At 48.0% G+C, this 16,483-nt stretch overlaps 1 protein-coding gene across 1 annotated transcript; it reads left to right on the forward strand.

Moving 5' to 3' along the window:
- The first annotated feature begins 4,130 nt into the window (after positions 1–4,130).
- LOC118635607 (synaptophysin) lies at positions 4,131–15,174 on the forward strand. The gene is made up of 7 exons (XM_036270250.1): positions 4,131–4,188; positions 5,357–5,422; positions 6,712–6,836; positions 9,683–9,878; positions 10,543–10,734; positions 11,955–12,285; positions 15,064–15,174. Exons 1-6 carry the CDS (start codon positions 4,153–4,155, stop codon positions 12,279–12,281), a joined length of 942 nt encoding a protein of 313 aa, XP_036126143.1. The 5' UTR covers positions 4,131–4,152; the 3' UTR covers positions 12,282–12,285; positions 15,064–15,174.
- Positions 15,175–16,483: the final 1,309 nt, after the last annotated feature.

The raw sequence follows: 16,483 nt of genomic DNA on the forward strand, positions 1-16,483 counted from the left end.
GGAGGAGGAGGAGGAAGAGACAGCAGCCAAAAAAAGCTGGAGACAGAGTGGAGGCAGTGGGGGAGGGGAACGGCACTGGACAGAAATGGGGGAAAGAAGAGAGGGGACTTGGATAAGGAGAGCCGTAAATTCAGAGATCCCACAGGGGTCAGTCAGGTCAAACTGAGGAAGGACACATGGATGAGAAGGAAAGGATAAGGAAACCAGAGGAGAGTCCTGCCAGTAGAAAGACCTGGAGGTTAGAATTAGCCTGGTGTGTGATATGTCAGGCAGACATATCACATCGGGAATTTCAGGGTGGCTAAATTGTGATCACCCTGTCTTCCACATCCCATGTTCTGCCTGAGAAAAAGAAAACCTAAATCCATTGGCAGAAGATATGGGTGATAGCAAAGGATGGGGCTCCCTGCCCAGAACCCACTCAAAGCCCACTAAGTTTTCCTGACACTAGCTAAGAGTAACCCACTCTCCTCTCACACATATCCCAGAGCTCCTCTTTCTGCTTCTTGCCCTACCTCTAGTCATTCCCCAACCTTTGGCATCTCATTCATTCAGTGAAGGTTTATCTAACACTTACTTTGTACCAGGCACTATTCTGGGTTTCCCTCAGAGCAAACTGAGCTGGCTTAGACATGTGATATGGCTTGTCCAAAGTGGCAGCCAGCCCCACTCCAAAGGAACCGAAGGCAGTGCTGGGAGTGGCATGGGATGGGGCCACCACTGGGAAGGGCCTGACCTAGGATCTCCTCCCAGCAGTCAAAGCAGGAGTTTCTCATTTGTATAATCTGTGTCAATCGAGCCACTACTGAAAGGTGAAGAAAACCAGAATTGGAGACTGGGACTCAGAATATAGAGTTGCACTAGGCCTTGAAACAAAGGCTTGGAGTGGTTGGGCTGGTGTATTGTGGGGACAGCAAGTCATAGGCAGGATATAGAAAGTGAAAGAAAACTGTTAAGGGATAAGGTGGAAGAGGCCACCTGAGGCCAGATGATGCAGAGCCTTTCAATGCCAGGCCCAAAACCCTGGGGCTTTTCCTAAAAACAGGGTAGTGACATGGTTAACTTTGCATTTTAAATAGATGCTCTGATGGCAGTGCTGAAAACAGAAGGGAGGGGAAAGAGACTGGAGATGCTAAAATTGACAGGAACAATGGTCACCTTAGCCAGGGGAGGTGGCAGAGGAGATGGTGAGAAGTGAGTGGATCCCAGAGATGTGTAGGAGGTCAAATGAACCATTTATTTGGCCCTGTGCTAAATGCATTACAATGATGATCTTCTTTAATCAGTGAAACAATCCTATAGGTATCATTTTAAATATCTTACATGTCCAAAGTCACACAGAATAAATATTAGAGGTGGGATTTAAATTCAAGCAATCAAATGTCAAGATCCATGCTCTTCTCCCCTCCTGTCTGGATACAGACAATAACTGAGAAGTATCCATTACATATTTGTGTGAATTTGAGTGTGTGTTTTTTAAAAAATAGGTATACATTCAGATGATTCAAAATTCAAAAGGTACAAAGGGATACACAATGAAAAGTTTCCCTTCCCTCTGGAGGCAACCAGTGTTATCAGATATCTTTTATACATGTATAGGATGCTGTTCTGATAAGTTAGTGGCTAAGAGTAACAGATGCTGGAGCCAGACTTCCTGGGTTCAAATATTAGTTTCACCATTTACCAGCTGTGTGACCTTAGGAAAATTCTTTCACCTCTCTGCACCTTATTTTATTCACCTGTGAAATGAAGATAGTAGTAGTACCTGCCTCATAGGGTTGCCATGAGGATTTAAATGAGTGATACACATGAAGATCTCAGAACAGTGCTTAACACAGAAGAGCCACAATTTGATATTAGTTATTCTCTCTATAAGTATGATATAATCCTTCCCTTCTCTTTGCACACAATCACCACACAGTTTGGCATCTTGCATATCTTAACTCAGTATCTTGCCGATCATCCCATACCTCCATATTATTTTTTTATTGATTTTAGAGAGAATGGGAAGGAGAGAGAGAAACATCAATTTGTTGTTCCACTTATTCATGCTTTCATTGGTTGATTCGTGTATGTGCCCTGACCGAGGATCAAAGCCGAAACCTTGGCACAGGGATGATGCTCTAACCAACTGAGCTACCCAGCCAGGGCCCATGTCACCATACTATTAGTGACAGTTGTATATTTCTCCATTTTGTAGCTGTATCAGAGTTTACCTGAACAGACCACCAGTAATGAACACCTTGGGAGTGTCTACTCTTTATTATAAACAGTGCTGCAGTGTAGTGTATCATCTTATACATACATCTTTTAGCACATGTATGAATCTATCTGTAAGATAAATTCCTATAAATGTAAATGATGAGCCAAACAGTATATGGATTTTTTAGTTTGCTAGACTTTGCCAAATTGCACTCTACAGAGGTTATACCAATTTAACTTCCATGGGCAACTTATGAGAATCTATTTCTGGGCAACCTGCCAATACTGAGCATTATCACACTTTTTTTTATTCCTCACCTGAGGACATTTTTCCATTTTTTGTTCAGATAGAGTGGAAGGGAAAAGAGAGAGAGAGAGAAACATCAACGTGAAAGGGACACATCGAGTGGCTGCCTCCCGCATGACCCAACCAGGGCCGGGGACAAATTGCAACCAAGGTACATGCCCTTAGCAGGAACCGAACCCGGGTCTCTCTGGACCACAGGCCGATGCTCCAACCACTGAGCCAAACTGGCCAGGGCTATCACACTTTTTTATATTCACCATCCTCAAAGATGAAAAGGAGTATCTTAGTAGTTTTTTTATGTTACCCAAGGATATTTTTTCCATTGATTTTTAGAGACAGTGGAAGGGAGGAAGGGAGGGAGGGAAGGAGGGAGGGAGAGAGAGAGAGAGAGAGAAAGACTTCCATGTGAGAAAGAGACATCCGATTGGCTGACTCCCAATGGCTGGGGATGAACCTGCAACCCAGGCACATGCCCTTGACTGGGATCAAACGTGCAATCCTTCAGTCCGCAGGCCAACACTCTAGCCACTGAGTCATATTGGCCAGGGCTATCTTAGCAGTTTTACATACACTTCTTTTAGTATGGGTGAGGTTGATCATCTTAAATTCCAACTGTATTTGTCCACTGGATTTTGGGTTTTTTGTTTTGTTTTGTTTTGTCTTTGTTGTTGAAAGTATTACAGATATCCCCCCTTCCCCCCCTCCCCCACTGGATTTTATTACATGGCAATCACCACTGACTTTCATGGGCCTAGTTTTAGTAGCATGGAGAAAGGGGTAGTGCAATTAATAGAGAGCTGAGGAATAGAGCCCCAACTGGTTTGGCTTATCGGTTAGAGCATCCTCCTGTGGACCAAAGGGTCACAGGTTCCATCCCAGTCAAGGGCATGTACCTGGGTTGCAGATTCAATCACCACCTGTTGGGGTCATGCAGGAGGCAACCAGTCCTTGTGAGAGATCTCTATCTCCATCCCCCCCCCCCCCCCCCCCCGCTACAAATCAATGGGAAAATATCCTTGGGTGAGGATTAACAACAACAAAAAGTGTAGAGTTAGAGTAGGCAAGAATTTAACTTAAGAGGAAGAGAGAAATAGGGAAGATGGTTGGAAGGGGGAGGGGTTTTAAGATGTGCTTAAAATGCAGAAAAGCCTCAAGACTTTGAACTATGTTTAAATTTCAGGGACTTTGGGCACTGCCAATTACCAGCTGTGCAAGTCATTTAACCTCTCTGGGGGCTTGTTTTCCTCATCTGTAAAAATGGAGCTAATAGTCCCTACCACATACATAGAGCTGTTGTAAGGATTAAATGAGTGAACACATTCAACAAACTCAGTAAAGGGCCTGGTAAAATATCATACTGTAGGATTCCATGGTCCTCCTCTCCCTAGTCCTCTATCTGTGTTTTCAGAGATGGATCTTCTCTGAGCATTCTCAGGGTTCCAGCCTCAGGGCTGGAATGGCCGCCAGAGACTTAAGCTCGGCCAGACTTAAGCTAGGCCACTGTGCGCAAGCGTGGTGGCCAATAAGGTGGGGGCGCAAGAGGAGGAGCTGCGGCTGTCTCTGCTGTTCTGACGATTGCGTGCCCTCCCTCCCTCGCTGTACCCGCCCTTGCTAGCAGGCTCCTCCCGCCCCCTGCATTGCTGATGCTGCTGCTGGCCGACATGGACGTGGTGAATCAGGTACGGGTTCCAGCACCGCGGACAGATCCCGATGCCGCAGGGCCTCCCCAGCCGGGGTTGCAGCGGATTCGCAGACTCTTGAGAGGTGGTGACCAGGGTCCTAGTAACAGACACCCGACCCCAACGCTGGGGCTGGGGTCTGCGGCAGACCAGGGGAGGAAGAGGGAGGTGGAGAAAAGGAGTGCGCCCTTTGCCGCAGCGAAGACCATGGGTCCTCACTGCCGCAGCGGGGAGCCGCCACAAGCTGGGTTCCTTACTGGAGGAAGAGAGAGTCTTGGGGCTCGGGTACAGCAATGGGGAGCGGAGGGGAGAGTAGAAGAAAGATGGGGGTGCTTCGGATGAGCCAGGAAATAGAGCGACAGAAGGCTTGAGGGCGGGGGAGGGGGGGCTGACAGCTGCCCCTCCCAAACAGAAATGGTACCCGGTAGAGAACCACTCCTTCCCCCAGAACAGACCAAGGAGGTTGATCAGGTTTTGCCTCTCCAAAACCCCTAATCTCCCCTTCCCCAGGATATATCTAATGAAGCCCTGTCCCAGCCTTCCCCCACCTTAATCAGCCTAGACCCTCTGCCATCTCACTCTTCAACACATTAGAACTTCACCCCTCTCTAACCAGTACCAACCCCTCCCCACCCTCATCACCTCAGACCCCACCATTACCACCATCTGACTCACGTTTACCGCTGCAGACCCTTCCCCCACCCTAGCCAACCACCAACCTGACTCCCTCCTTGTTGACTCATTTTCACCATTCAAGACCCCCTCCCCCACCCTAATGAACCCCGACTCCTTCCTCACTCCTTCCTCACTCGCTCTACGCAATCCCTTTCTCCATCTGACTCACCTTTACCATTTCAGACCTTCTCCCCTTCCTTAACTCATCCTGACTTTACCCTATATTCCTCATCCCTGAACCCCTCTACCATCTATCTCACCATCTCCCCAGACCTCCCCAATTGTGAACCCCCAGGATCTTCTCTCAGAGAAGGTGTACCCACACCTTCTCCAAAATGTCACTTTCTCCTTCTTACCCCCTCTCCAAACGAATGTCCTCACTCCCTCTTGGAGGTCACATGCCCTATCCCCAGGGGTCATCACCTAGTGGCACCTCTCACCTCCCTCTCCACCCCCAACAACCCCATCCCCTCCCCACCATTTCTCTTCTTAGCTGGTGGCTGGGGGTCAGTTCCAGGTGGTCAAGGAGCCCCTTGGCTTTGTGAAGATTCTGCAATGGGTGAGTATGGCCTGGGCCATTGGGAGAGAGAGGGAGGGAGGTAGTGGGATCTGGAAGAGCAGGGGTGGAGTTAGGGTGGGGAGCAAGGAATGGATGGGTGGATTGGGGATAGAAGGGGATGGTAGAATTGTACTCCAGGGTGAAATCCTGGGGGTTTGGGACCAGAGAATGGATGGTCTGTGAAGTGACATCACATAAGGCCAAGACTACCCCCATTGTGAAGTGGAAGATTGTGACGTCCTATCTCCTCTCCTGAGGTGAGAGAGAGGCAGGGGAGGTGGAGCTTGAAGCAGGTTGCTGTGTGAGAGACGCAAAGCCAAGAGAAAACCCGAGACTGAAAAAGACAGATAGAATGAGAGACAGGGAATGATGGAGATAGAGATTGAAATACTGAGGAAAGAGAGATACCAGAGATATAAGAGAGAGGAGACAAATGAAAGAGACAAAGAAAAAAGAGACAGAGAAAGATGCACAAAGAACAGATATGCAAAGAGAAATAGACATAAGAAGAGAGGCAGAAAATGAAAATGGGGGGGGGGGCAGAGAAAAAGAGACACTCCAAAAAAGGAGAAGAGAGACTGATACACAGAGAAAGAGAGTCACAAGGGGGAGAGAGAGAGCACCATACAGAGACCAAGTGAGAGACAGCAGGGAGATAGAGACAGACAGACTGAGAAACAGAAAGACATAGAGAGAGACATACATTCACACAGAGAGTGGGGCGGGGAGACAGAGATACAAGAGAGGCAGTGGCAGAGAAACAGAGATACAGTGAGACAAAAAGACATGAGAAAAACAAAGACACATAAAGAAATAAAGATACCGAGAGAAACAGAGACAGAGAGAACAGGGACAGATGGAAATGCACAGGGAGACATAGAAATAGAGAGATTGAGCCCTGACCGGTTTGGCTCAGCAGTTGGAGCGTTGGCCTGTGGACCAGAGAGTCCTGGGTTCGGTTCCCGCTAGGGGCACGTTCCCAAAAAAAAAAAAAAAAGAAAGAAAGAAAGAAATAGAGAGATTGAGACAGAAAAGAGAGATAAGGAGGGGGGGGGTCAGAGCATTGAGAGGTATAGACAGAGAGAGACACTAGGAGAAAGACAGGAAGAGACAGTCACACCCCTGTAATCAGCTTGTCCTTGGGCCTGACAAGCCCTGATTAGGGGGTGGAGACGGGGACCATTCCATCTGCTGCTGCCTGTGCTGGGCCCCAATCTGTCCAGAGGAGGGCACCCCCATCCCAGGTGCACACAGGCTCACCGTGGCCATCCCCATCCCTGTTGCTCAAGGTCTTTGCCATCTTCGCCTTTGCCACATGCGGCAGTTACAGTGGGGAGCTCCAGCTGAGCGTGGATTGTGCCAACAAGACCCACAGTCTCCTCAACATCGAGGTTGAATTCGAGTACCCCTTCAGGTGTGCCCCCACCCTAGCCCACCCCTGGGACCCCAACAGACCTGGGAGAGGATGGAGATAAGGTGGGACCTGCCAACATCTCCTCCCCAATGGCTCCTGCCCAGCCCCTACCTCAGGAGACCATACCCAGTCAGGTCACTGCATATGCACTGAGCACCTACCTTTTGCCTGGCACTGCTCTGGACCTCTATGACAGGTGGTGAGCAGGACAGGCATAGGCTTCTCTGCCTGTGGAGTAGCTTTATTCCTGTCCTACTGCTTCACTAATAAACTCTCTTTCACTTTTAAAAAAATAATAATAAGACAGGCATAGGCTGTTGCCCTCTGGCTACGTTCTAGTGAGGTGGAGGGGCAGGTGATGGGCAATAAACAAGGTTCAAAAGTAAAAGTAAAAAAAAAAAAATATATATATATATATATATATATCCTTATATATTATATATTTTATATATATATATAACCTTAACACAGTAGGTACTCAACTAATGTTAGCCAATATTAATACCCATTCATTCATTCCATACACATGTTTTTGAGATTCTGTTATGTGCCAAGTATTGATCAAAGTGCAGGGGACATAACAGTAAACAAAACAGACCAAGCTCCCTACCCTCATGGAGCCAACACTAATAACAAATTAATTAATAAAGAGGATAATTTGGCAAATTGGGAAAAATTCAAGGAAGGGATCCTCATGCAGGGTTTTATGATAGAGAATAATGAGGGGATGCTGTTTAGCTATAGGGGATGATTAAACCCAATTAAACAATTCTGATATTTATTGAGCTCATACTCTGTGCTGGGTATTAGATACATGAGAGTGAGCCCAAGCAGGCAAGGTCACTCCCCTCAAGGAGATGTTTACCTCCTGGCTGGTAGGGAGACAGAGACTCATAGACAAAATTCCAATAGAGGCTTCTGAGGCTCCTCCACTACTTGGACAAATCACATAACTGCTCTGGATCTCAATTTCCTCATCTGTAAAATGGGATAATACTCATAGCATTATGATGATTATTAAATAAATTAATACTTGTAAAGTGTTTAGCACAATGCCAGGCACACAATAAGCACTCCATACGTGTTTATTAACATAAAGAAAATAAATAAGTTCAAGGGACTCAGGAAAGAGGTCATTAATTGAGTTGGAAATTGGAGAGGGGTGAATACTAAGGCTAAATGGAGGCTCAGAAGATCACCCAGGGTGAAAGGGCAGAGTGAAGACAGGAAAGCCCAGCACAGGCCCTAAGCAATGGTCAAAAGAAAAGGAGGTACCAGAGAGGTGTGGCCTGAGAGGCAAGGGGGCAACCAAGGATTCACAGTTCACAGAACCCAGGAATGAGAGTTTGGGGAAGGAGAGGGAGTCGGCAGCATGGAATAGTGCTGACAGCAGGCCCTTGGAGAATCCAGAAGATCACAAAAATCTGGTCATTCCCCCAACACCTCCCATGCCTACAACTTCAGATCCTGAGGATCTGTCCTTTACCCACAAGTCTCCCAGAAAAAAGTCTGTGCCATGGGTCCCCCTGACCAACCCACCACCCTCCCAATACCCCCAAGGGCCTTTCATTCCCCCTTGGATACTCCCGCTCCCAACCTAGCATTCTAGAAACCCAGCAACTCCCAGCTCCAACATTTAGCAGCTGCACAACCTTGAGCAAGTAACTTAATCTTACCGAGCCTCTGTTTGTTCATCTGTAAATGGGTATCATAATGTCTGCTTTAGAGAACTGCAAGAGGAGGGTCATTAAATGAGGCATTTATGCAAAGTAGTGGGGGATAAACAAGTGTAAGCCTTGGGACCTTTGCTACACAAGGGCACTGGCACCATTTGCTCAGTCTCAGGATCCTGTGCCCCAATCTGAGGCGAGAGCTCTGTGACCTCACCACAGTCCTTCCCACACACATTTTTACCTGTGACCCCCTCCTCCATCACACCACAAGAAAGGCCTTAGCCCCATGCCTTACCAATCAGCATTTCCCCCCTCAAATACACACATCCTGTTCCAGGATTCCTTCTACCCTCCTATCAGTCTATTTCTTCCTATTTTGTAGTCTCTGGGTTCTCTGCAATGCATACATTTCTTTCTCTTGGGGACCTGAAGGAGGATGGAAGAAGAGTCAATGTAATATAAGGGGAAAACAAAGGGTTCAGATCCCAACTCTACCATTACCTCGCCAGCTGTGTGACTTTAGTTAAGTTAATGCATTTCACTGAGCCTGTTTCCGCCTCTATACATTACATTAAATAAACATTGGGTGTGTACTATGCAGCAGCACTGTTTCAGGCCCTAGAGACACAACAGTGAACAAAACAGAAGAAAAAGCCCTGCCTTCTTGTAATTACAGCAAAAATCAAGAAAAAAAATGGTATGTCAGACGGGGTATAACTGCTACAGTGAAAAATGGAGCAAGGAAGGGGGCTAAGGAGTGCTGACAGGGAATGGTTGAATTTAATTTTAAATAGTAAGATCAGGAAAGGCCTCGCTGAGAAAGAAACAATTGAGCAAAGCATGAAGGAGATGAAGGGAGTAAGACATAAAGATATCTAGAAGAGCATTCCAGTGCAAAGATCCTAGAGTGGGAGAGTGCCTGGTATGTTCTATGAATAACCAAGTGGCCAAGGTGCCTCTGTTGGAATGAGGGATGAATAAAACTTATTTCATGGAACACTAGGGGCAACCAATGAAATGTGACTGGTACATAGTAGGTGCTCTGTGGATGGTTATTTCCTCCTCTTCCGGGAACCTTGTCAATCTGGGGGACTCATGATTGGGCAGGGGGGAGTGGGGAGGGAGGAGTGGGTTCTTAAAGTCTGGGCCATACCTGCCTACCTCTCTCTGCAGGCTGCACCAAGTATATTTTGATGCACCTGATTGCAGAGGAGGCACCTCCAAAGTCTTCCTACTAGGGGACTACTCCTCATCAGCGGAATTCTTTGTCACCGTGGCTGTGTTTGCCTTCCTCTACTCCATGGGGGCTCTGGCCACCTACATTTTTCTGCAGAACAAGTACCGAGAAAACAACAAAGGGCCCGTGCTGGTGAGCCCCCACAGCCACTTGTATGCGGGAGCCAGGGGATCCAGAGCCTTGGGGAAACAGCCATGTTCATAGGTCACACCAAATCCCAGACAGGCCCACATGCAAGCAGCCACCATAACAGCCATACATGTTACTGCTGCTGCTGAACACTAAACCACAGAGTGACAGAGACACACATACAGAGTCCCAGACAGGCTTACACCTGGAAACCTGTCCCCTCTCACACAACCACACAGTCTAGATCAAAGAAGGAGCATACAGAGGTTCACTGTGACAGTCATGCTTTTTAGGCCACACAGACACATTGATTCCTACACAGTTGTACTCATACACCCTCATCCCAGACACAAAATTACACATATTCCCACATTCAGACGAAAGTGGAAAGACACAGTACTTTCCACAGACTCGACAACCATCCCCCAGAATCCCACTACACCTACACCAATATATCACAATCACACTCCCACATCCTCTGTGTCATGCACAAGTTCAAGCTAGGAGGGCCACCTTCAAGTGAGTGTTGGGGAAAAGGCAGGGGATAGACAGACCTCTTCTGAGGGACCCCTACCTCCCAAGAAAGCCTGTGGTCCGAGAAGGCCCCACGACCCAGCATGAAGCAGCCCACTCACAGTGCCATCTTCCTCTCCCCTGCCCACCCTAGGACTTCCTGGCCACTGCAGTGTTTGCCTTCATGTGGCTGGTTAGCTCGTCGGCATGGGCCAAGGGGCTGTCAGATGTGAAGATGGCCACGGACCCAGAGACCGTTATCAAGGGGATACCTAGCTGCCAACAGAAGGAGAATACATGCAAGGAGATTAGAGACCCTGTGACTTCCGGCCTCAACACCTCTGTGGTGAGCCCTGGGACACTGGCCAGGCTGGTTGGGGAGGGGGACTGGGTCACTTACAGTCTGGCATGGAGTGTGGTGGAGAGAGAGAATGAGAGAATTCAGATATCCAAGAGGGCTCCCCAGAGAAGGCATACTAACAACAGAGCCTTGAAGGACTAGATAGCAGTTGTAACTACTGTGACACCACAAACTGTCCCCAAAAGGGGAACATGAGATCTTCTGTCCAGTTAGATTTGGGAGACCTGGATCCCAGCTCCAGCCTAGTCATGTAAAATCTCCAGCAACTCAATACCCTCTCGAACCTGTTTTCTTATATGCAAAATGAATGAGTAACTTGAAATATTTCCCACCTGGACGCCCCCTACTGGTCGAAGTCTGTCTGAGCTCAAATCCCAGTTCTGCCACTTGCAAGTTCTGTGACCTGAAACAAGTTCCTCAGCCTCTCTGGCCTCAGTTCCAGCATGTAAATTGAAAACTAAGACTAGGTCCTGTTCCAAAGTTCAGTATTTAGTGAGCTAATAATACAGAATATTTTTAAAAGGGCCTGGCATATATAAGTCATATACAAGTGGTACAGTTAAAGATCCCAACTCTCTTGTCATTTGCTGGCTGTGAGACCTTAGGCAACTGAGCCTCTCTGGGCCTCAGTTTCTCAACTGTAAAGTGGAGTTATTACTTCCTGTCCCAAAATTGGATTATCTTGTATATATTTATTTTATATACATATAAAACATATTTTGTATTTATAAAACACGTACTTAATATAATAGTATGTTTGCATACTGTATACATGTGTAGTTATACATATATTTGTGTATACATATATACGCACTTACACATTCATTAGGGGTACATTTATATATTTAATCAAAGTTTATGCTTAATATTTTATTGTATCACAAACTTAGATTTGTTTACTATATTTTATGCATGTATAAACGTGCATATGTAACACATAAATGTGTAAATATATAAACAAATGTAAGTAATATTACTAAATCTCAACATCCCAGGAATCTGAATTTTAACAAGCCCTACCCCTCCCCTCGAGGTGATTTTTCTGCACACTGATGTTCATGCGCTGGGACTTGGCGGTCTGGGTTTCAAAAACAACCACCTTTTGGAGGCCTGCAGATCCATGTCCAACACGCGCTGTCTCGACGTTACCTGAGGCCGCCGAGGCAATGGGCCTGGGACGACAGCCGGGCTTTATCTCCCCGCAGGTGTTCGGCTTCCTGAACCTGGTGCTCTGGTTCGGCAACCTGTGGTTCGTGTTCAAGGAGACAGGCTGGGCTGCCCCATTCCTACGCGCGCCTCCCGGTGCCCCCGAGAAGCAACCGGCGCCTGGGGACGCCTACGGGGAGGCAGGCTACGGGCAAGGCCCTGGTGGCTACGGGCCCCAGGACTCCTATGGGCCCCAGGGAGGCTACCAGCCCGACTACGGGCAACCCGCCGGCGGCGGTGGCGGTGGCTACGGGCCTCAGGGCGACTACGGGCAGCAAGGCTACGGCCCTCAGGGTGCGCCCACCTCCTTCTCCAATCAGATGTAGTCTGGTGAGTGACGGGCGGGCTGTGTGGCCAATGAGGGTACCTGGAAGAAGATGGGCGGATCAGTGAACCAATAAGAGTCCGCAGTAAACAGTATGTGAGACGCTAGCCAGACAAGTGCGGGTGGGAATTTGAAGGAGCCAACACAGAGGCGCAGCTAGCTACATGCTGGAAGAATGAAGAGCCAATGGGAGAGGTAGAAGTGCAGTTCTGCGGGAAGGCAGAGGACAGAGAAACCAGCAGAGCAACCAATGAAAGGAGGGAATAACAAGGGGACTTAACATAGTGGCGAATCAGCGGAGCATAGGAGCGGTGGAGGGAAGAGGAAATGGTTTTAGAAGTGATTGATAAGCCAGTATGTTATGATAAGGCCAATAGATGGTGAGGGTAAACTGGCTTGGATCATGAAAGTCAAACAAGCTCATCAATCCGGGAGGAGGTGATAGATCTGCCACCTCTCCCAAACTCTCGAGGTGGGGGGAGGTGGTGTGGAATTTCAAAGAAGGAAAAAGAGATGGGCGGGGGCATTGGAAAGGCTTACTGCCCTTCTTGCCTGACCTGAAAAATAAAAAGAGATTTCCCTCATACATGAGGGGGGGGAAATGGGAAGAAGGGGCGGGGTGGATGGCGTGAGAGGGGAAAGGTAAGTAGCTGGCAACACGTGGGTGGAGGTAGCTTCTGGCACTTGGCCAGGATGGAACGAGCAGGGAGGGAGTGTATTACGCATCCAACATCTAGTTCATCAAAAAATCCTTGGCTCTACCTTCAAAATATAATCTATAATCTTCCCACTTCTCACTGTCATCTCCCCCAGACATTTAAAGTTTCTAACTCCATTCCCGTTCTGTTCCATTCACCGTATTGGGAGGGATCCCATTAAATCTTGAGTCAGGCCACCTTCCTCATGCTCAGAGCTCTGCCAGGGTTCTGATCTCACTCAGATTGAAAGTCAAAGGCTTCACAGGGCCCTCCTCATTTCTCTGACCTCTCACCTCCTACCACCTCCCACACACACACACATACACACATACACACACACACTACTCCAGCCACACTGGCCACCTCTGTGTTCCAGGCACAATCCAACTTCAGGGCCTTACCTTGGTATTTACTTTCCTCTTAGAGTTTCACAACCACACACACTGATAACCTCACCTGGCCAGGTCCTTACAAGTCCCCTTTCTTACCTCTCTCATAGTACCCTGTGCTTTTCTTCACCACAGTTTGTAATTGTTAGTTTATATATATTTTATTGATTTTAGAAGGAGAGAGAGAGACATCAATTTGTTGTTTCAGTTATTTATGCATCCATTGGTTGATTCTTGTATGTGCCCTGAGGATTGAACCTGCAACCTTGGTGTATCAGAATGACGTTCTAACCAACTATACTCCCCAGCCAGGGCATAGTTTATACATTTATTGACTGTCTCTCCCACTAGACTAGGAGATGTGACCATGACTTATTCATGCTATACACACATCACTTAAAGCACTATTAATGTTAAGAAACATTTATTGAGGAAATAATAGCAAAAACATAACTTTTTATTCATTCTTCTCTGTTCAGAATCTTCCTATGATTTACACCTCATCCAGAGTTAAAGCTGATGTCCTTACAACCTATTCCCATGTGACCCCATTACCTACCTCTCTGACATCATCTCCCACCACTCTCCTTAGCTCATTCCACTCAAGCCCCACTGACTTCCTTGCTGTTCCTCAAAAACACAAAACATGGTCCCACCCCAGAGCCTTTGCACTGGCTGTTCCCCCTGCTTGGAATGCCCCCCCACCTGTTATCTGCATGGCTCATTCCTTCACCTCCTTAACTTTAAAAAAATGTTTTTATTTTATTGATTTCTTAGAGAGAGAGAGAAACATCGATGAGAGAGAATATCGACTGGCCGCCTCCTGTGCATGCCCCCCACTGGGGTTCGGGCCCACAACCTGGGCATGTGCCCCAACCGGGAATTGAACCAGTGACCTCTTGGTGCATGGGTCAACACTCATCCACTGAGCCACACCGGCTGGGCCCTCCTTAACTTTTTTTAAAACATTTTTTTATTGATTTTAGAGAGAGAAGAACGGAAAGGGTGAAAGAGAAACATCATTCAGCTGCCTCCTGCATGCCCCCTACCAGGGATCAAGCCCAAAACCCAGGCATGTGCCCTGACCAGGAATCAAAACTGCAACCCCTCAGAGCATGGGGCGATACCCAACTAACTGAGCCACACAGGCCAGGGCTCCTTAACTCTATTCCAATGTCTTTTTTTCAGTGTTGTCTTCTCTGACTACCCTACTTACTATATTAACCTTACTTCCTCTACTGGCACTCCAAAACCCCTCACCCTGGTCTACTTTTTGTGTTTCCATTTTACTTATTATGTCACCTTGTGTTATGCTAGATAACTTTATACATTATGGCTATTGTTTGAAGTCTGTCTCCCATGCTAAAATGTAAGCTCCACAAAGATGAGAATCTTGGTTTGCCTCAATATAGTTTATAACCAATGACTAGAGCAGTTCCCGTTAACAAAGTTCTTTGGATTAGGGGGATGAGGACCATAATTTCTTTGGTACCTAACCTAGTGGGGCAAGGTATATCTTCCCAGCAGGAGCAGCTGGGATGAAGTTGACTCCAGGACTCTGGGTGAAGGAAAAAGGAAGAAAAGCCATGTCAGGCAGAGGGTAAAGCCAGGGCAAAAGCACAGAAGCCCAGCCCCTCCTTAAAGGTACCACCTGTATCTGGACCCCCTCTCCTTTCTGTGTCTTTTGTCTCCACAGGTCAGTGCAGCCCAGGAGGACCCCATGGGTGGGGCAAGAGCTCAGGAGAAGGCCTGCCCCCCTTCTCACCCCTACACCCCAGGTCTCCATCCCTCAAGCCAGGAGACCCTTAACTGTATATATATATATATAATTTGTCTGTCTGAGCCCTGCCCCCACTCCCCTCCCCTCATGCATTAGGGCCCCAATCTTTAGTGGGTGCCTCTCTTATCCTTAGCCCTTTCCCTGCATCCCTTGGCCCCTCTCTGTGCCCTGAAGTTGGGGAAGAATCTGAAACAGGGACAGGGAGGAGACAGAGCTTGGCTGTGTGGTGAGGGTGGGCTTGACTTCAGACTCTCTCCCCTATTTCCCTCCCCTCCTCCCAACTCTCTGGCCTTGATTTCTCCAGCAATGTTTGAACAATGGCCATTACAAAAAATTCAACCCTGAGTGGGGGGGGGGGAGACAGAGATTGAAGGACTTGGGACGCAAGGTAGTCTTGCAGAGGAGCTCTGGGGTGGAGGGGACTAGTAAGCAGGGAGGTTGATTTCCAGACATACTGAAAGTGGAGTCCAAAGGAGAGGGGAGCCCTAGAGCATTCTGGAAAGGAGCTTGGAAGGAGGCTGTGGGTGAGTTTCTAGGAAGATTGCAGCTTTGACTGCGATCCAGAGTGGTCAGGACTTGTAGTAGGACTTGGTTCTATGGAAGGGGTGTGACTTGGGGGACCTGGGGACAGAGTTTGGAAGAACCCTGAGAGTTCTAGAGGGAGTGGGGTTTGAACCAGGCTTGGGTGAAGCTCCAGAGTGGGCAGGTCTTGGATTGGGACCAGAGTCTATGGAAGGGGTGTGGCTTGGAACATTCTGGAGATTGAGTTTGATTCTAAAGCAGGCTGCTTGGAAGGGTGATTCAGTAATAGGCTGCACCTGGGATTTCAGAGTGGACAGCCTGCCCCACCGCCTCACAATGGAGCAGTAAAGAAAATATGTTTTAAAGTTGGGCAGGTTTGGCAGTGGCTAGGGCCTGAGGGATGGGTTTTGTTAGGGATGAGGGAGAATATCCCTGGCAAAGTCTAGGGACTGAGGGGGCCTGGGGAGACTGAGAGGTATGGCTTCGAGGGTCAGAGGTGGGATCCAGAGAGAAGCTCCCACATATACCCTTGCCCAACCCCAGGACGGAACAGATAGGTAATCAGAGGACAGAGCCAATGGGCCTGTGGGGCTGGCCCACTCCTCTCCCCCTCTTCTCTTGCCTCCTCCCTCCCTCCACACCCCCACCCATCCCTGGATGGTTGGAGGACGGTCTGGAGCCCCTATCCTACACCTTCTGCTGTGTCTGTGATGTTGGTAGTGCCTGTGACCGTGTGTTGCCATTTAGTCAGGCTGTGGCCCTTCTCCCTCCCCTCCAGACCCCCATCCTTTCCCTTGCCCTTTGGTATTGTTTG

This window comes from Molossus molossus, unplaced genomic scaffold (assembly GCF_014108415.1).
Source record: "Molossus molossus isolate mMolMol1 unplaced genomic scaffold, mMolMol1.p scaffold_m16_p_2, whole genome shotgun sequence".
NCBI classification, from domain to species: Eukaryota; Metazoa; Chordata; class Mammalia; order Chiroptera; family Molossidae; genus Molossus; species Molossus molossus.

What these genes read in the sequence shown, in the direction of transcription:
- LOC118635607 (XM_036270250.1), top strand. Translation starts at nt 4,153, where the DNA reads ATGCTGCTGCTGGCCGACATGGACGTGGTGAATCAG. An exon ending in TTGTGAAGATTCTGCAATGG is followed by an intron (nt 5,423 to 6,711) that starts GTGAGTATGGCC and finishes CTGTTGCTCAAG; the next exon opens with GTCTTTGCCATCTTCGCCTT. An exon ending in ACAACAAAGGGCCCGTGCTG is followed by an intron (nt 9,879 to 10,542) that starts GTGAGCCCCCAC and finishes TGCCCACCCTAG; the next exon opens with GACTTCCTGGCCACTGCAGT.